We start from the raw sequence: 21289 nt of genomic DNA on the forward strand, positions 1-21289 counted from the left end.
CCCCCTGCCCACAGCCACCCGCAGCCAGTCCCTGCCCACAGCCGCCCTCTGCCCCCAGCCAGCCCCTGCCCCCAGCCGCCCGCAGCCCGCCCGTCTGCATCACCTGCCCACAGCCAGCCCGTGTCACTCCCTGCCTCCAGCTAGCCCTGCCCCACGCCCCTATCTGCAGCCAGCCCCACATCCACTGGTGCCCTGCAGTTCCCAGGGCAGTAACCCTGCACACCTGCTTTAATGAGGGGGGGGGGGCAGGGAGCAGCTGGGACCCACACATGTGCACACCCTAGAGTGACCAGACAGCAAGTGTGAAAAATCGGGACGGGGGTAAGGGGTAATAGGAGCCTATATAAGAAAAAGACCCAAAAATTGAGACTGTCCCTGATCACCACCCACACATGTGAAACGGAGCTCATTTCTAGTTCAGCCCCATCTTTTTAAAAAAGAACTTTAGGTAGGGTTAAAATACATCTGTATTTTCCTGGACATGTCAGGCTTTTCGGTTCTTAATCACCTCCTGGGAAAATATGGACGTATGGCAACCCTATTGGTACAAAAAATACATGCTGTCGCACATCCCTTAAATCAGAACTTTTTATAGGGAACCCGTTGTTAAGATTTTGGCAGCTCATCACTGGTGGCATGTGAGTGTTAAGTAAGATAGCTTTGCAAGGTATCATTTATCAGAGGGGTAGCCGTGTTAGTCTGGATCTGTAAAAGCAGCAAAGAGTCCTGTGGCACCGCATAGACTAACAGACGTATTGGAGCATGAGCTTTGCAACATAGTTGTAACATGCATACAACAATGTACACATATTCATATGTTACTGTCTTCATGGCTGGAAGTAATATGATTTGTGTTCCCACCAACTTCACATGATTGAGGACCCCAGCAGGTCCTTCTCTTCCCTCTCCCATACTGCCCCCTCCCCCCGCAATTTATCAAGGGAAGGAAGAGAGCTCAGAGACTTCAAAGTGACTAGGTTTTTTGGCTGAGCACCTGTGAGATCAGGATCATGTAATAAGCAAGGGACTGCCTGGTTTCAGTCTCAGCTCCTAGTCGGAGGCACACGGTGCATGTTATCTTGGGGATTGGACTGGATTTTGGAGAGGTGAAGATATGTTTTTCATGATCATGTCATCTCCTTCCCCATGCTGAAGTCAGGACCTATCATGGTGAAAGACCAGTTTTAATTATTAGTTGGGATGCCGATTCTGAGACATTATACTGCTCAGACACACTGTTACAGGCACAGTGGAATTATAAGGCTATGTGACATTGACAGACTGACACATAGATCCGCGCACCCCCCTCCCACTCTGTCACATCAATTTGCCAGGTCTCCAGGGTTCACAGATTACTTGTCACTGGTGAAGGGTTGTGGAAACAGGCTTGAGACCTAATGCTCCAAACCAGACCAACTGCAGCCCACAGAACTTTAACGTTCCCATGCTGTGGTTGTGGAAGCAGCAATACCTCCATTTATGGCCATTGGCACAGCTTCAGCAAAAGCTTGACCAGCTGAGTTCTTTAATATTGCTTACGCTTCCTTCCTGCCCCTGTTGAGGCAGCTTAAGCACCTTCTCTGCAGCTCAGTGCGCCAACTTGCCTCCTTAAATTCAGCTCCACCTTGTGCTGGATCCACTTTATTGTATGAAACATACCACTGCAAGTCGATCTCCCTCTGACTGAAGTTAATGGGAGTTTTGCTCATCAACCGGAGCATGACTGGGCCCTGCATTAACTAGAGAAGGAGATGATATGATAAATACAAAGTAGAGATCAGATCTTGCAGACATTTTGTGCATTGCTACTCATTGCCCTAACCCTCAGGTGCATCCAAGCTGCACTTTGGGCAGGACCAGAAGGAGTGAGAGGGCAAAGGCTCTGGGTGAGATGACATAGCACTATGCCACTTGGGGAGTCTCATAGGCCAAGGTGGGCCAAGTACCCAGCTTTACTGGGGCTGCGGCTTTGGCCCACTGATTAGTATGGGAGTCTCACATGTGGAGCAGCTGCAGGATAAGGCTAGAGGTGAACTTCAGTAACTAGTTATGAAATGAATACACTATAACGGCCTATCAGAGGAACAAACCTGGTCAAATCCTCACAATAATCACATGCATCCATGTGACAGATGTGACTCACCATTGTGGCACCTTCTGCTGGCTGTCCTGTGCATTAGCTCTTTTCACCAGTGTGCCTTTTTCTGGTGATGTCTTGCCACCATCACTTCTGCTCCTGGACCCAAGAAACTCCCAGGACTACAGCATCCTCTTCATGATATAGCCCTCTGGCTGTGCAACACTCTGTGCTTCCCCCCCCCCCTCGGGGCAACAGCAGTCCTCTGTCCAGCCACTTCCTTAGTGGTAGTGGGGGCAGGGGGTCCCCAGGCCTGCCCACTACTCTAGGTCCCAGCCCAGGGACCCTGTAGAGGGCAGCCACATGCTGCGTCCCCTCCAACCTCTCAGTCTACTTCCCTGGGCCACTTCCCCACAGCCCCAGGACCTTCTCTGCCCTTGTCTCAGGGCCTCAGCACGCTCGTCTTAGCAGTCAGCCAGGAGCTCGCGCTCACTCCCCTGACCCTGCCCAGCAGTGTTCTGTCCAAGGTGCTAGTTCTCTTCCTCCTGTAGGGCAGCCAGTCATAGAATATCAGGGTTGGAAGGGACCTCAGGAGGTTATCTAGTCCAACCCCCTGCTCAAAGCAGGACCAAACCCAACTAAATCATCCCAGCCAGGGCTTTGTCAAGCCTGACCTTAAAAACCTCTAAGGAAGGAGATTCCACCACCTCCCTAGGTAACCCATTCCAGTGCTTCACCACCCTACTAGTGAAAATGTTTTTCCTAATATCCAACCTAGACCTCCCCCACTGCAACTTGAGACCATTACTCCTTGTTCTGTCATTTGCTACCACTGAGAACAGTCTAGCTCCATCCTTTTTGGAACCCCCTTTCAGGTAGTTGAAAGCAGCTATCAAATCTCCCCTCATTCTTCTCTTCTGCAGACTAAACAATCCCAGTTCCCTCAGCCTCTCCTCATAAGTCATGTGCTCCAGCCCCCTAATCATTTTTGTTGACCTCCGCTGGACTCTTTCCAATTTCTCCACATCCTTCTTGTAGTATGGGGCCCAAAACTGGACACAGTACTCCAAATGAGGCCTCACCAGTGCTGAATAGAGGGGAATGATCACGTCCCTCGATCTGCTGGCAATACCCCTACTTATACAGCCCAAAATGCCGTTAGCCTTCTTGGCAACAAGGGCACACAGTTGACTCGTATTCAGCTTCTCATCCTAGGTCTTTTTCTGCAGAACTGCTTCCTAGCCATTTGGTCCCTAGTCTGTAACAGTGAATGGGATTCTTCCGTCTTAAGTGCAGGACTCTGCACTTGTCCTTGTTGAACCTCATCACGTTTCTTTTGGCCCAATCCTTTAATTTGTCTAGGTCCCTCTGTATCCTATCCCTACCCTCCAGCGTATCTACCACTCCTCCCAGTTTAGTGTAATCTGCAAACTTGCTGAGAGTGCGGTCCATGCCATCCTCCAGATCATTAATGAAGATATTGAACAAAACCAGCCCCAGGACCAACCCTTGGGGCACTCTGCTTGAAACCAGCTGCCAACTAGACATGGAGCCATTGATCACTACCCGTTAAGCCCGATGATCTAGCCAGCCTTCTATCCACTTTATAGTCCATTCATCCAGCCCATACTTCTTTAACTTGCCAGCAAGAATACTATGGGAGACCATATCAAAAGCTTTGCTAAAGTCAAGGAATAACACATCCACTGCTTTCTCCTCATCCACAAACCCAGTTATCTCCTCATAGAAGGCAATCAGGTTAGTCAGGCATGACTTGCCCTTGGTGAATCCATGCTGACTGTTCCTGATCACTTTCCTCTCCTCTAAGTGCTTCAGAATTGATTCCTTGAGGACCTGCTCCATGATTTTTCCAGGGACTGAGATGAGGCTGTCTGGTCTGTAGTTCCCTGGATCCTCCTTCTTCCCTTTTTTAAAGATGGGCACTACATTAGCCTTTTTCCAGTCATCCGGGACCTCCCCTGATCGCCATGATTTTTCAAAGAAAATGGCCAATGGCTCTGCAATCACATCCACCAACTCCTTTAGCACCCTTGGATGCATTGCATCCGACCCCATGGACTTGTGCTCATCCAGTTTTTCTAAATAGTCCCGAACCACTTCTTTCTCCACAGAGGGCTGGTCACCTCCTCCCCATACTGTGCTGCCCAGTGCAGTAGTCTGGGAGCTGACCTTGTTCGTGAAGACAGAGTCAAAAAAAGCATTGAGTACATTAGCTTTTTCCACATCCTCTGTCACTAGGTTGCCTCCCTCATTCAGTAAGGGGCCCACACTTTCCTTGACTTTCTTCTTGTTGCTAACATACCTGAAGAAACTCTTCTTGTTACTCTTAACATCTCTTGCTACCTTCTTGTCGCTCTTAACAAAGCCCTGGCTGGGATGATTTAGTTGGGTTTGGTCCTGCTTTGAGCAGGGGGTTGGACTAGATGACCTCCTGAGGTCCCTTCCAACCCTGAGATTCTATGATTTAACATGTCTTGAGCTCCAGGGAGCAACTGAAGCTGTTCTGCTCTGCAGCCCTTCTTATATGGGCAAGCCCGGCCCTGATTGGCTACCCCTTGCAGCCCCTCTCTAATTGACTGTCTCCTGCGCAGCCTCCCTAGGGCTCTATTAACCCCTAATGGGCCAGTGTGGGGCAGACACCCTATCACAATCTAGTACAGAAAGAGAGGAATCATTTGGACTGATTATCAACATTACCTTATTAATAACAATAATACCATGAATAAACACAGGGCCCAATCTTGAGCCTAATAAAATCTATGGCAAAACTCCCATTAGCAAGATCAGAGTCCTAGTGCCTTTGATAAGGGGACCTGTAACAGGGTGATGGCTCACCGCTGCGGCGCCTCCTGATGGTCATCCAGGGAATTAGCTCTTTCCACTCAGGAGTGTCCTCTGCAGGCTGGTGTCCCGCTTTCTGCTGGTCCCGGGGTCCCTGCAGTGCCCCTGCAGTGTCGCTGTGTCTCCCCTCCCCAGGGAACCCCCAACCTCCTATCCCCACCTCACCTCAGCCTTTGACTACTGCCGGTCACCATCTATCCCCCACTCACTGGGGCAGACTGCAGTATAATTGCCACTCATGACTGGCAAGGAGGGTTTGGACCTGCTCCCTTTGCCTACCCTTGAGCTGCACCTCTGCAACCCCATTACCTTTCTTGGCCTTTAACAAGGCCTGCAGCCTGAGGGTTTTCCAGGCCAGAGCTCCCCAGCACCTCTGGCCTTTCCCCAGCCCTGCTCCAGTCTCGGTGCCCTGCTCAGCTCCCAGCAACCAGGCCCATCCCTCTCAGCATCTAGAGAGAAACTCTCTCAGCGCCAGCTTAGCCGCCCCTTTATAGGGCCAGCTGTGGCCTGATTGGGGTGTGGCCTAGCTGTGGCTGCTTCCCCAATCAGCCCAGGCTAATGGTTCCCCACCACAGCCCTCTCCCAGGGCTGTTTTAAGCCCTTCAGGGCAGGAGCGGGGTTACTCCCCCGCTACAGGACCGCATAGCACTTTACAAACATGAATTTAGAAGTGAGTCTTACGGAAGTGTAAAGGGAGGTATGCAGAGGTAAAGTTAGTTGCCCAGGATCACACAATATTAAAGAATAAACTTCCTATACATGAACAGTAAATATTATTAAAAGCTGAAAATTCTGTGAGCATTAAGGTTATGCATTTCACAGAATAGTTTCATATTACGTGTTTTTAGCTAGAGGGCTTTAAAATATGCAAGGCAGAATCTTTGGGACATAAAGCTTTGTCACAGTTACATTAGATGAAAGGTGCTTCCCATAAAACATCCCCATTCAATCGGCAAGGAAAATGATGGGCTAACCCCTTTCTGTATACTGTACACCCCATCATCTCACATGCTGTTATCAGTTAGCACTTCACTTTTTAGTCTTTGCCAGAAAAGGCCTTCAGCATGTGGATTCTTAGGCCAGTCAAGAACAGAGCTCTTGCAGATCCTCCTTCTCAGCCTCAGGTACTGGGAATGCTGTAGCACCGGCTCCAGTAGAATAAACACAATCACGTCTGCATTCTCATCCATTAGCCTCTGCAGAGCGATATAAAAAGCAGTTTTAAAGTTCCCGTTTTTCACATATCTTTCGGTTAGAACAAATATTGTCTTTCTGCTGTGATGGATGCTCTGTGCAAGGTTGTCAATGACAGCCTTTCCCGGCTCCCAGTCCCTTTCCTCCAAACAAAGCAGAATGTGTTTATCTCCATTTTCCTCTAGACGAAATCGTAGCTCATTTATTACCCAGTCGGTTACTGTCGCATCCTGAGTATCACAGGCTATGTAAGCATCATAGAGAGCTTTGTCTGTGGCTGTAGATTTGTATCCTTTTAATTTTGCTACACAAATTTAGTAAGTATACCAGACATCCCAGTAAAAAAATGTTTTGTAACAGCTATCAACATAGTAACAGCGAAGAATGAAACATAAAATAATGTTGCAGCAACTTCCTCCAAAGTACAAGTATGCAGATTGCACAGTTGACTTTTGTTGCTAGCCGTGGTATATAAATATTAGTTGTCTGTATCCATTTTATGAAGTCACTATTTTGGCAAGTGTAATCAAAAAGGTTGCCCTTTAACTTTAAATATTTTACACCTTGTATATGAACCAGTGTTGACTGGTTCATATATTTTAGCTTGTTGTGACTCAAATCAAGGAACAGAAGGCTGCTATTTGTATTTGAAAAGTCCACAGCAATCTCTGAAATCCTGTTACCCCTCAACAGCAGAGACTGTTTGAATGAAATATGAACAGTTCTGAAATTATTTTGACTCAGGTCAAGCAGCTTCAAATATTTCAGTCTGGTGAGGTTTGCAAAGATAAACACTTGCAATCTGTTGTTGCTTAGGAATAGCTGTGTTAGGTTTGGTGGTAGGCTCAGGAATACTCTAGTAGGGATTTTTAAAGGTCTATTGTGGGACATATCAATGTATGTTAGACTACCAAGATTCTTAAAAAAATATATCTTTCATGTTTGTCGCCCCATAAAATATCAAGGCAGTTTCCTTTAAACACTAATTCTTCAGGGGATTTGCTGCTTAACTGTCTGTCTGTCAGTGTGGAAATAACATTCCAACTTAAGTTTAAAATCTTTAGCTGAGGAAGCTTTTCAATAAATGCTAGTCTAAGTGTGACTCCTGCCAGGCAAAAATAATGCTTGTTATGGGTCAGGTCTAACACTTCGAGAAGTTTCATATCATTAAATGCAAAACCATAAGCAAAATCCAATTTATTATTTGATGGGTCTAAATATTTGAGTTTGGTTAGGTTGAATTCAGTGCCATTGAAAGCTTGGCTAATACCATTTGAAGACAAGTTCAAGCAGGCTATATCCTTAAAACTTTTAAACTGATTTGGGTTAATGAAGATGAGGCTGTTTGAGCTCATACCAATGCTTTTCCATCTGAAGAACACTGGGGCCTAAGAATGTAATACAAGAAATGGTCTATTTTTTTATACTTTTGCATAACTGAAGGGCTCGGCTGGCCTTCTCGTTCCAGAGTTAGATGGCAATATTTTGGGAATGCCTTTTTTCCAACCTGTTCTAAAAGACAATTATTGTCCCCTACAAAAGGTGATATTCTCTTATCTGTTAAGTAGATTTCTGTCAGGTTACTAAAATTCTGGAATACAGCGAGATCAATTTGTTTAATAAAATGTATCCCAAGGTCAAGGATATTTAGCTTTTTTAGAGCTATTAGAGGTTTTAAGTGCTTTTCACACAGGTCTTGGAAAACATAACCTTTAAGATATAATCGTTTTAAAGAGACTAGAGAAGAAAAATGTTGTGAGAGGTTTAGATACAATAAGTATACTTCTTCCTCAAAGTTGAAAGATAAGTTAAGTTCCTCTAAAGAAGTCAACTCCCATAAGAACTCACCAGAAGCTATTTCATTTTGTAAATAGTTAAATGCCAGGTGCAGCGCCTTTAGCTGTGTCATGTTCTGCAACCAGATGGCTGGTACACTAGTAAGTGAGGTGCTGGTGAGAACCAAAATCTTTAATTTCTTAAGATTTTGGAAAGCAAATTGGTGTATTTGAATGGAAGAGTTTATAATGCACATGGAAAGGGGGCATTATAACAGCTTGGACAGTTCCTGTTTAGGTCAAGAAGGTGCAAATTAACCAATTCATTAAAATCACCCTGGCTGATTCTTGTTATCTTATTAAAGCCAAGATAAAGTTCCCTTAGAGATGAGGGCAAATTGAGGGGCTCTCGGGTCAGGTTGTTATAGGAAAGTGACAGCACAATCAAATTGGTGAGGGCCACAAAAGCCTCATCCTCTTTTTCAAAAGTTTTACCGCAGGGATTGCTATAGTAACAGTTCCGATCCATGTAGAGTTCCTTCAGATTTTTGAGTTCTGAGAAGGTGTTGTTCTTAATAGAAACTATTTTGTTGGCATTGTGGAAGCCAGTAAATAATTAACAAGGTTTTGAAGAGATCTTAATGAATGTTAGTTAGCAAGAGTCAGGCCATACTGTGACCCTTATGACGTGAGATTTGTAGAAGCAAGATAATGTAAGACAGAGTGAACTGTGTGAAAGTATTACGACCTTGCAATGTGCAGTCTTGCTTTTTCTAGTAAGATAGCAGAAAAGCTTATGTATAAACAAAATGTATTTGTTGCTTTTTACTGTCTCCATGATTGTCTAAGCTTGTCTGTAACAAAGATATAAAGGCTTGATGTAATTGTTTACCAGTTGAGAGACCTGTCCAGGACCCTGTGTCCTATGGCACTCTCTCCCTCCATGGTAATTACTGGAGAAATAATAAAGTATTTAATTTTGCTGCACCCAAACAAAAAGCGAGCACTAAGTTTTTCCTCGTCCGGGATGGCAACGCCCACGGACCCACAGACGGCTACTACGGATCATTCCCCTTCGAACCCCATGGCGCCACATGAGAGGTATGAGACCTTTTGAAATCTCTATTGGGGTATCGGAGGAGGACTGTCCCTGAGGACGTCTGTCTCTCTGTTGGGCTCACGCCATCTGAACTTATTGACTGTGCAGCAGGATCAGATGCAAAGTGGTATTGGGGAGAGGCCCCAATAAGGTTAGTTTATAGCAGTACTGGGAACTGCTGAGTTGGCCAAGGTAAATGCATAAGGTAATGCATAAGGTAATGCATAGGTAAATGCATTAGAATGCACCGGTGCTGAGGGGTTTTTACCGCCTCAAGAGGGGTTGTCATACCACCTCATAGTAATGGTCTGGACCAGGTAAAGATGCATCGTGGTTAAAAAAAATAAACAAAAAATTTTTTAAAAAGGTTAAAAATAAAAATAAGGGTACCCCAGCATATTACATGTACGTACATTATGGTCCTAAAACCTGCAGGTATTTAAATGATTGAAATCTGTACACGCGTGAAAATTCATTTAAACAATGCCCATTAGAAGGCACCTTCAATCTAGATAAGATCATATATCTAAGAGGAGCTTTTAATCACCAAAGAAAAGCCTCTGACACGGTGTGAGCAATTTGTCTAGGAACGGGTTAATTTGAAATTCGGCTTCACCCAGAGATAGGAGAAGTTGTTTTGTGTTCAAGGTCATGTATCAGTGCGGACTATGCTAAGTGCAAAGAAAACTGCTTTCAGCCCCAGCTACTTGTGGAAAATTGAAACTGAGGCAAACCAAACGCAGTACAAGTTACAGAATTGGAATTATATTTGCAAAGCTTAACTTCCCAGTGAGACATGTGTGAGTATTAAAGTGGTTTAAGGCTTGGGGCATTCATGTTTTTCCTGTGTGAGGTTGATGCCTGCAGTCAAAGATTATGGAGGAACTACTGTTTTCTACATGCACTTTACAAGGCACTTTCTTAGAAACCCAGGGATAATAGAAGATTCCAGACTCCACATGAATCGTGAAGAGTAAGCAAAGCAGTTTGTATGAGATGGCAGCCATTTTATCCTAAAAAAAAAAAAGGAAGAGGCAAAAAGGCATCCTTCAAAAAGTGGAAGTTAAATCCTATAGAGTAAAATAGAAAGGAGCATAAACTTTGGCAAATTAAATGTAAAAATATGATTAGGAAGGCCGAAAAGAATTTAAGAACAGCTAGCCAAAGATTCAGAAAATAATAAGAATATTTTAAAGTACATCAGAAGCAGGAAGCCTGCTAAACAACCAGTGAGGCCACTCTATGATTGAGATGATAAAGGAGCACTCAAGGATGATTCGGCCATTTCAGAGAAACTAAATGAATTCTTTGCATCGGTCTTCACATCTGAGGATGTGAGGGAGATTCCCAAACCTGAACAATTCTTTTTAGGTAACAAATCTGAGGAACTGTCCCAGATTGAGGTGTCATTAAAGGAGATTTTGGAACAAATTGATAAAGATACAATAATAAATCACCAGGATGAGATGGTATTCACCCAAGAGTTCTGAAGGAATTCAGATGTGAAATTGCAGAACTGCTAACTGTGGTATGTAACCTATCATTTAAATCAGCTTCTGTACCAGATGACTGAAGGATAGCTAATGTGATGCCAATTTTTTAAAAAGATTCCAGAGGCGATCACGGCAATTATAGGCCGGTAAGCTTAACTTCAGTACTGGGCAAACTGGTTGAAACTATAGTAAAGAGCAAAATTGTCAGACATATAGATGAACATGATTTGTTGTGGAAGAGTCAACATGTTTTTTTGTAAAGGGAAATCATGCCTCACCAATCTACTAGAATTCTTTGAGGGGGTCAACAAGCATGTGGACAAGGGGGATCCAGTGGATATAGTGTACCTAGATTTTCAGAAATCCTTTGACAAGGTCTCTCACCAAAGGCTCTTAATCAAAGTAAGCTGTCATGGGATAAGAGGGAAGGTCCTCTCATGGATCGGTGACTGGTTAAAAGATAAGAAACAAAGGGTAGGAATAAATGGTCAGTTTTCAGAATGGAGAGAAGTAAATAGTGGTGTCCCCCAGGCAGGGCCGTCCCTAGACATTGTGGTGCCCTACACAGCCCCACTCCACCACAGGGGGAAGGGGAGGCTGGCCCCAAGCCTCCGTGGGGGGGGGGCAGGAGCAGGCTTGGGGGCCAGGGTGGAAACCACCCCCCAGCATGAACCAGCAGAGCAGAGCAGGTTGGGGACGGGTTGCTTCACTTCCTACCACCCAGTGATTGGAGGGCAGGACCTACCCCGCACTCATGGGGCAGTGGGAAGTGAAGCGACCTGGCCCCAGCCTGCTGCGCTCTGCTCCCCTGGCTCCCAGCAGTTCCTGGGGAGGAGGGGAACTGTCCCCCAGCAGTCACTGGCTGCACAGCTGGGAGCCGACGGAGTGGAGCGGGCTGGGGCTGGGTTGCTCCACTTTCAGCCACCCAATGAGTGCAGGGCGCACCCAACCCCTGCTGCAGTTCCCCAGGATGTAGCTCAGGGGAAGAAGTACAGTGGGGGGGCAGGGCTGGGGAGGAGCAGGAGTGGGGGCTTTGGGGAAGGGGTGGAGTGAGGGCGGGGCTGCGGCAGAGCAGGCGTGGGAAGAGGCGGAGCAGGGCCGGGGGCAGCTTTCCTGGCCAGCTCAGCCAGCCAGGGGATCGGGCTGGCTGCTGGAACAGCAAGCAGCTGTGTAGGGCACCAGGAAATTTGGGGCAATTTGGTGTCCCAAATTTCCTGGTGCTCTATGGAGCTGCGTAGTTTTGCATATGGGTAAGGACGGCCCTGCCCCCAAGGGTCTGTACTAGGACCAGTCCTATTTAACATATTCATAAATGATCTGGAAAAAGGGGTAAACAGTGAAGTGACAAAATTTGCAGATGATACAAAACTATTCAAGATAGTTAAATCCAAAGCTGACTGCGAAGAGTTACAAAGGGATCTCACAAACCTGGCTGACTGGGCAACAAAATGGCAGATGAAATTCAGTGTTGGTAAATGCAAAGTAATGCCACTGAAAAATGTAATCCCAACTATACATATGAAATGATGGGGTCTAAATTATCTGTTACCACTCAAGAAAAAGATCTTGGAGTCATTGTGGATAGATCTCTGAAAACATCCACTCAATGTGCAGCAGCAGTCAATAATGCTAACAGAATGTTGCGAATCATTAAGAGAGGGATAGGTAATAAGACAGAAAATATCATATTGCCTCTTTATAAACCCATGGTATGCCCACATCTTGAATACTGTGTGCAGATGTGGTCGCCCCACCTCAGAACAGATATATTGGAATTGGAAAAGGTTCAGAAAATAGCAACAAAAATGATTAGGGGTATGGAACAGCTTCCGTATGAAGAGAGATTAATAAGACTGGGACTTTTCATCTTGGAAAAGAGACAACTAAGGGGGGATATGATAGAGGTCTATAAAATCATGACTGGTGTGGAGAAAGTAAACAAGGAAGTGTTATTTACTCTTTCTCATACACAAGAACTAGGGATCATCAAATTAAATTAATAGGCAGCAAGTTTAAAACAAACAAAAGGAAGTATTTCTTCACACAGCGCAAGTCAACCTGTGGAACTCCTTACCAGAGGATGTGGTGAAGGCCTAGACTATAGCAGGGTTTAAAAAAGAACTAGATAAATTCATGGAGGATAGGTCCATCAATGACTATTAGCCAGAATGGGCAGAGATGGTGTCCTTAGCCTCTGTTTGCCAGAAGTTGGGAATGGGCAACAGGGGATGGATCACTTGATGATGACCTGTTCTGTTCATTCCCTCTGGGGCACCTGGCATTGGCCAATGTCAGAAGACAGGATACTCGGCAAGATGGACCTTTGGTCTGTCCCAGTATGGCCGTTCTTATGTTCTTAGATGAATGACTCATTAATAACAGTAGTGGCATCTGATGAAGCATTTATGCTTCATTTTACCGTATGCTAATTAGTGCACAAACCTACATTAATAACATAATTAAAACATAACCAAGTATTTCATAAATATCATGACCTGAACATCATGGATTGAAGTTGTTTGTTACTTTATCAACTTTTGCCACCCACAGTTAAAAAGTGTCCAGAGGGTGATGAATGTTGTTTTGGATGATTTTGGTGTGGAATGATAAATATTGTCTATATCAAGTATCCTATATTAATATGAAAGCATCTCAGGTATTATTTCATACTTCAAAAGCAATCATAAGGTTACATCAGAAGCAGAACCAACTACTGTTATACATATTACAATGACTGGAAATTAAATGACCACAGTCCTCAGCTACACCCAGTATCCACTGGCTACAGCTGAGGGAAGTGGATGTATTTGCAGCTCCCCGATCCTGGAAGTGGCTAGGGATCAGTTTGCTTTCAATACAGTTTACAGCAGCCCCGCTCTAAACCAAAGTTTCCCAACCCATGAGTCTCTACCCAACATTGGGACACCAGAATGTGTCAAAGGGTTGTGTGGGAGTCCTGGAGCGGCGTTGAAAGGCAGCTCTTTGTGGCTTTGGTCCTGTGGGGCTGGCTGGGTTCAGCTCCTCTCTCCAGGTGGGTTGTGACCTGGTGCACAGGGCTGCAGTGCTGCTCAGGTTTGACCTGGACTCCCGTCCATCGTGATCACAGGGGGCAGGACAAACCTGAGCAGCACTGCAACCCTGCAGGTCACAATGACTAGAGTGGGGAGCTGAACCCAGACAGTCCCACAGGTCTGGAGCCACCACTCTGGTACGTTTGGTGTCTTTATTTAGTACTCATTACATGGGAGTTCAGGCCTAACTTGGAGGATCTGGGGCCTAGTTATGTCAGTGAACTTCAGGCCTGGTCCAATGTGCATGTGCAGCACATGATCCTGTATATGTACAACTATCTTAGCCTTTGCAAACATTGTCAGTTGTAGCTGGGTGTTTATTAAAGTTGTGAGTGAGTTGAGGCCCTAGGGATCATTGCATTAATAGCTCTGGCATGGGCCATGTATAGTGCAGATACTGGGGAAATTTCTCCATTCAGCTCAGCCACTGTTCACTCAAACTTCTGCTATACTGCCCCTACCTCTCTTGAGCAAAGACTGTTAGTCATAGCAAGTAGACTGAATTATATGGTGGCTATGCCTTGTTCAGAAATAGGAGCTAGATTAAGATCAGTAAATGTAGGGCTTGATCGCACATCCAGTAAAGTTAACCGAGTCTTTCTATTGAATCAGTGAGCATGGGATCAGGCCCACACACTAAAGTTGCTATATTAGCCGACTTTACCACTAAGCTCTTTTATTTGAGTATTGCTGACTAACACCCCCAAATTACACCTTTGGTTATAAACATTCAGAAACTTCACATTCACCTCCAATAGATACCAAAAAGCAATGCGCAGCGCAACGTTATCTAATTAGCACTCTAGTACAAAGTCTTCATACTGCTTGGGTGCCCCTGTGTCAACAGATCAACTCATCTCAGTCACGCATTCAGAAAATTATTCTGCTTTAACAATACTGAGGTCACTGTTAATGTTTTGAGTGTGAGTTTGATAAGTTGGTGTATGCACTGCTTTTCGGTATCTATCTGCTGGAGGTGGATGTGAAAGCCTTATGGAGAGTGGTAGTGTGTTACCAACCTTGCTTTGGGCAATACAAAAGTGCCCAGCAATGTAGGAGACTTTTCCCCTAACATGTTTCCATACTTTTCACATTTTCATTTGGTTGGGAGTATCCTGATGCAACTTTAGCTATCATTATGTGAAGTTTTTGTGTGTTTCTTTCCTACCTTTTATATATTTGTAAAATGAGAAGGCAACTCATACCAGATTGCCTGGTAGTCTTGATGAATAATAAGGCTGGTGAGGTACATGGGAATATAAACTACAGTCAGTAGAGATGAAATTTGAACTCATTGTCTCTTTCCTAATTCAGGGAGCATTCAACTAGACTACAGGAATATTGGGGCGTGGCAGGCTTGCATATGTGTGTGTGTGTCAGTCCCTGGCATCACTGAATTAATCACACAGCAAGCACAGATTAGCACATTTCTTTTTGGTTATATAGGAAATTACAAATCATGACACAGATAAAACTCCCTTATGTATAACTGCTTGTGTATTAATCACTAAATCAGGAGCAAAAGAAGAAGGAAACACAGATCCCAGAGTGTTTTTGTTTTCTTTCAAAGAGTATCCAGAAAAAAGATGAAACAATAAGATGAAAAACTTCAAAAAAAGAGGGATCATTTTGGAGCTTTTATTATTCTTTCTGTATCACACCAGTTTCAATCAAATCACCAGGAAAAATACGAATAGTTCAGAAAGTTTATGTTCTATGTTTTGCGTGGCGCTATTTTATTGAGAATTTAACCAAATTGTTTTAATGCTCCTGTTACACTGAACACTCAGTCTTAACTAAGGATTTGCAATCTACAACTCCATCATAAAATGTTTGCCCAGTAACTTTTTCCCAATCTGCCTGCAAAAGTTAAAATTTAAACAATGATGCATCTCTAACTCCTTGATCAGGCAATTCACCAACGACCAACCCAGGACTCTGATAAGAAAGAGTTAGGGCCTGATTTTTAAACGTATTTAGGCATCTAAAGATACAGATAGTTGCCTATTGTGATTTTCAAAAGCACCAAAGTGCCTAACTTCCAGTTTCCAGCCTAAGTGCTTTTGAAGATCCCATTAGGTGTCTAAGCGCTAGCTTTATAACGTAGATAGAGTCTGATTCAAAATCCATTGAAGTCAATGGAGAGGTTCCCACTGACCTCAGTGAGCTTTGGATCAGAGCAATATAGCGCTGGTCCTTTGCTTTCCTTGTGAGCTCCATTCCTGTAACCTGAAATCAGCAGCATATCTGCCCTCTCTTTGTGTTGCAGATTAAAGAAAAAAGGATAGAAATTGTAGTAAGATGGAGTAGGAAATCAAATGTTGGAGCTGACAGCCTTGAGAATGTCTGTTCAATAAAGAATGAAAGATTAGCAGCAAAAATTATTAGCAGTGATAAAATTAGAACCAAATGTTAATTTTAATACAATGGATATAGTAGAATTTTTTCTAAAATCCCCAAAAATTACTAGATATTTACTAACTTTAAAATATATATATATGAGAAAATGGAAAGTTCTCAACTTGTTCAAATAGAAATAGACAGTCTTATAACTGTACCACTTACTTACAGAAATGAAGAATTCTCACTCGTAGGAAGCAATACATCGATAATAATGTGTTCTTGCGGTAAAGAGCATGCCCATGGAAATCAGTTGCAGAAGCCTGACTTGTACATCGTTGGAGAGTAGCATAAAGTCTGCCTTCAAAAAATCCTTTTCTCCAGCATATCAAAAATCACTGCTGGCAAGAAATTAAATGTGAAATTCTCCATCTCCATCTGTGTCCGGGTGTGGAAATAAACAGTTAATTTGAGCAGATAGTGCATGCTGCGTTTTTTCTATAAATAACAGGACTGTTTCAGCATTAATAGAGACATACTTCTTACAAGTTTGCACAAAGAGCAGGAGTAGGAAGCCTTCAGAATTGGGAAGTGAAGAAGAGACAAAAGGGAAGTCTCATGTTTTCAATGGAATCAAGAACTAAGAAACAGGAATAAGATGTTTTACAGTTTTATAATAAAGGTGAAACAGAAGTGTAAAGATATTCTGTACATCAAAAGTGTGAATAATGTCACACTAATAAGTTAGCTAATAATTTTATTTAAATAGAAGTCAGTGGGACTATTCATGTGAGGAACTGTGAACCCCTTCCTCACAATGGTAAGCAAGGTGACTTTTAGATATTTCTGTATCCAGGTGGCTCACTTGATCACAATAAACACTCCTACAATGCTGTTCATTCAAGGACCTTTCAGTTATGACACTTCTTAGAGTAACATTGTACGGGCACTGAAAAAAATCAGCCTATTTTCTATATCAAACATAAATAACACCCCCCCAAAGCTAGTAGACATCCTTAATATCTTTGAGAAAAGCCTATTTGGGGCTAAAATAACCAGCTTTTCCTCCTCCTTCTGAAAATAAAAGGAAAAGAACAAAATATAAGTCTCACATTTTGTTTTTCTTGAAATGAACTAATTTGTTGGTGGATCTGGAGTTAACCCAGAGTATCCACCAGTAAAAGTTGCTTTGTTTAAATAAAAGCAAGTTGATTTCATTTTATTTTTTTCTTTATAAGTTACTGAAAATGTTGGGCCTTAGTCTCTTATTTACACCATTTTTACACCAATGTAACACCCTTGTCTTCAGTGGAATGATACCTGCATTATCCCATCCAAATACATGTTAACGATACTAGCTTGGGTGCAACTGCTCAAATTAAGCCCCTTCCTTCTAATCCTGTGTCAGACCTTTCATTTCAATAAACTTATAGCTTCTGTTATTTACAATTACAGTATCATTATCATGGAAACTTGCTAGATCCATGGAATTAATGGTCCTAGGTATCGGTATGTAGCAGGAATGGATTCCAACAGGGAGAAAATCCAGGAAAACCAAGATATTCTTGAAAACTGATAAGATCTGAAATGGCAACAAAAAGGCCGAAGGAAATCTAAGTTTAAACCTAAAGCTTAAAAAGACATGTTGTTACTCTCTATGCAGCTCTCAGCAGGTGAGTCACAGCATACACACATAGCACAGAAATCAGAATTTCAGGAGAATGATAAAATGGCATGTGATCAGACATTTTCAAAATACCCAAAGCACCACTCTTCTCACCCCCCCGGAGAAAATTCTAATGGCAACTAGTGACAGGCCGCTTTTAGCTCCCAGTGCTGACCAGCAAAATGAATTTGAATAGCTCCAACCTCTGCTGGACAGGACAGGGGCAACTCAATCCCCACACAAATTTCTGGGCCTGGTCACCCATTCACAAATATTTACCGAAAGCCTTTGACATAAACCGTGTTAAAAACTAGACCTGTTTCTATATCCCGGTGGGCCTTTTCATGAACTTTTATAGCAGTTTCATAACAGACAATACTCATTCAAAATATTAGCAACTACAAGAAAATGCTTAAATGCAAGAAAATATTCTGGCTCATGAAGGAAAGTGCTACAAATGAGATGTGGCTAAAGAAACTAAAAGAAATATGAGAGATGGAATAGATCACAGCTGGAATTGGGAGTTGTTTCAATGCTGTGTTAGTCCAAGATATAACTCAAATGTTGCCCCTAACCAGGGGCGGCTCTAGACATTTTGCTGCCCCAAGCACGGCGTCATGCCGCGGGGGGCTCTGCCGCTCGCCGGTCCCGCAGCTCCCGTGGACCTCCCGCAGGCGTTGCTACGGAGTGTCCGCTGGTCCCGCGGCTCCGGTGGACCTCCCATAGGCGTGCCTGCGGAGGGTCCGCTGAAGCCGCAGCTCCGGTGGAGCCGCGGGACCAGCGGACGCTCTGCAGGCATGCCGCCGAAGGCACCCTGCCTGCCACCCTCACGGCGACCGGCAGAGCGCCCCCCGTGGCATGCCGTCCCAAGCACACACTTGGCATGCTGGGGCCTGGAGCCGCCCCTGCCCCTAACCCAACTCTTGTCCATGCACAAAAGTCTCTAGCTCGAGTTAGGTGGTGCTTCAGACTCGAGCTAGCTGGCCACCGGGGAGTATGGGTTAAAGCCCAAGTGCTGCTGATGCTTGAGGTAGTGATGTAGTAGAAAGTAGCTGTGTCGCTGATGCTAAATCAATCATTTTGTGTGGCTTGAGCATTGTTTTGTAGTATAGCTGCTTTCACTCGAGCTAGGCTAACTCAAGAGGCGTAACAGGGTACGTCTACACTACTGGATTATTCCGAATTTACATAAACCGGTTTAGTAAAACAGATTGTATAAAATCGAGTGCACGTGGCCACACTAAGCACATTAATTCGGCCGTGTGCGTCCACGGTCCGAGGCTAGCATCAATTTCTGGAGCATTGCACTGTGGGTAGCTATTCCGTAGCTATCCCATAATTCCCGCAGTCTCCCCCGCCCCTTGGAATTCTGGGTTGAGATCCCAGTGCCTGATGGGGCAAAAATCATTGTCGCAGGTGGTTCTGGGTAAATGTCGTCAATCATTCCTTCCTCCGGGAAAGCAACGGCAGACAATCATTTTGCGCCCTTTTTCCCTGGATTGCCCTGGCAGACACCATAGCATGGCAACCATGGAGCCTGTTTTGCCTTTTGTCACTGTCACCGTATGTGTACTAGATGCCGCTGACAGAGGCGCTTCAGCAGTGCTACACAGCAGCATTCATTTGCTTTTGCATGATAGCAGAGATGGTTATCAGCCGTTCTGTACCATCTACCATGCCATTGTAAATTGGCTATGAGATGACAGTTACCAGTCCTTTTGTGCTGTACCCTGTGCTGCTGTCATAGGTGCCCCTGGCTGAGATCAGTCGGGAGCGCAAAAGACAAGCAGAGATGGTTACCAGTCATATTGCACCATCTGCTGCTATCATGGGTGTCCCTGGCTGAGATCGGCCAGGGGTGCAAAAGACAAAAATGGGAATGACTCCCCGAGTCAATTCCTCCTTTATGGTATCTAAAAATAGAATCAGTCCTGCCTAGAATATGGGGCAAGTGTACTAGAGAACCAGTGTATCAGAGAACCAGAGAGCACAGCCACTCCGTGTCAGATCCCGCAGAAATGATGAGCTGTATGCTATTCACAGGGGGTGCTCCTGCAACAACCCCACCTGTTGATTCCCTCCTCCCCCAGCCTTCCTGGGCTACCGTTGCAGTGTCCCCCCATTTGTGTGATGAAGTAATAAAGAATGCAGGAATAAGAAACAGTGACTTGTTAGTGAGATAAAATGAGGGGAAGGCAGCCTCCAGCTGCTATGATAGTCCAGACAGGACATTAAGCAGTGTGGGGGAGAGGAGCCCAGCATCCCACTGCTATGATAGTCCAGGCAGTACAGAATCTTTTCTTTACACATGAAGGGCGGGGGCTGATGGAGCTCAGCCCCCTATTGCTATGATGAAGATGGTTACCAGCCGTTCTGTACCATCTACTGGGAATGATCAGGAGTTTTTTACCCAGGTGCCCCCGGCCGACCTCACCTGAGGCCAGCCAGGAGCACTCACGGGCTGATGATGAGGACGGGTACCAGTCTTATTGTGCTGCACCATCTGCCACAAGGCTGATGATGAGGACGGTTACCAGTCATATTGCACCATCTGCCACCAGTGAGGGGGAAAGAGGATACTGCAAGTGAGTGCCGCAGCATCGTGTCTACCAGCAGCATTCAGTACACATAGGGTGACATTTAAAAGAGCCAAGAGACAATTTTTTTCCCTTTTAATTCTGGTGGTGGGTGGGTGGAAATTGATGAGCTATGCCCTGAACCACCGTGGACAATGTGTTTGACCCTACAGGCATTTGGAGCTCAGCCAAGAATGCAAATGCTTTTCGGAGACTGCAGGAACTGTGGGATAGCTTGTGTCCTCAGTCCCCCCTCCCTCCCTCTATGAGCATCCATTTGATTCTTTGGCTTTCCATTACGCTTGTCACACAGCAGTGCGCTGAGTCCCTGCTATGGCGTCTGTCTGGAGATTTTTCAAAAATGCTTTGGAATTTCGTCTTCTGTAACGGAGCGCTGATAGAACAGATTTGCCTGCCCTTACAGCGATCACATCCGTATGGTCCATGCTGGAGCTCTTTTTGGATTTTGATTTCGGACTGCATCGCCACCCGTGGTGATCGGAGCTCCACGCTGGGCAAACAGGAAATGATATTCAAAAGTTCGCGGGGCTTTTCCTGTCTACTTGGCCACTGCATCCGAGTTCAGATTGCTGTCCAGAGCGGTCAGTGGTGCACTGTGGGATACCGCCCGGAGGCCAATACCGTCGATTTGCGGCCACACTAACCCTAATCCGATATGGTAATACCGATATTAGCGCTACTCCTCTCATTAGGGAGGAGTACAGAAACCGGTTTAAAGAGCCCTTTATATCGATATAAAGGGCCTCTTAGTGTGGATGGGTGTGGCATTAAATTGGTTTAACGCTCCTAAAACCGGTTTAAACGCGTAGTGTAGACCAGGCCAGAGTGTAAATAACTTGAGCTAAGGCTGCAGTGAAGACATAACCTTAGACAGTCCCAAGAGCAGTATATACACTGTTGGGCTTTACCTCACACTCTGTGGAAACCATACATGAAACAAAAAGAAATGATGGCCCCAACTTAAAACCAGCCAATAATATGTCCGCTTATCATCCATATAATGATCCCCAAACTGAACAAACCCAGTTACCCACACATCTTCCTACCACAAGCAATTTGTAAAACAGCCGCTTGCGTACTTCTCCATGTATAACATTGCTACAACAAACACCTGT

General features: G+C 44.7%; 1 protein-coding gene and 1 pseudogene across 1 annotated transcript; both read right to left on the reverse strand.

Moving 5' to 3' along the window:
• Positions 1 to 638: 638 nt before the first annotated feature.
• LOC123344494 (toll-like receptor 8) lies at positions 639 to 6503 on the reverse strand. Its single transcript, XM_044980824.1, is given in 3 exon segments — positions 639 to 1739; positions 5948 to 6479; positions 6482 to 6503. Coding segments are annotated over 3 exon segments (558 nt in total). The 3' UTR covers positions 639 to 1735.
• A 127-nt stretch (positions 6504 to 6630) lies between these two features.
• Positions 6631 to 8521, reverse strand: LOC123356095 (annotated as a pseudogene).
• Between the last annotated feature and the right edge of the window lie 12768 nt (positions 8522 to 21289).

This window comes from Mauremys mutica, chromosome 1, assembly GCF_020497125.1.
Source record: "Mauremys mutica isolate MM-2020 ecotype Southern chromosome 1, ASM2049712v1, whole genome shotgun sequence".
Taxonomy (NCBI): domain Eukaryota; kingdom Metazoa; phylum Chordata; order Testudines; family Geoemydidae; genus Mauremys; species Mauremys mutica.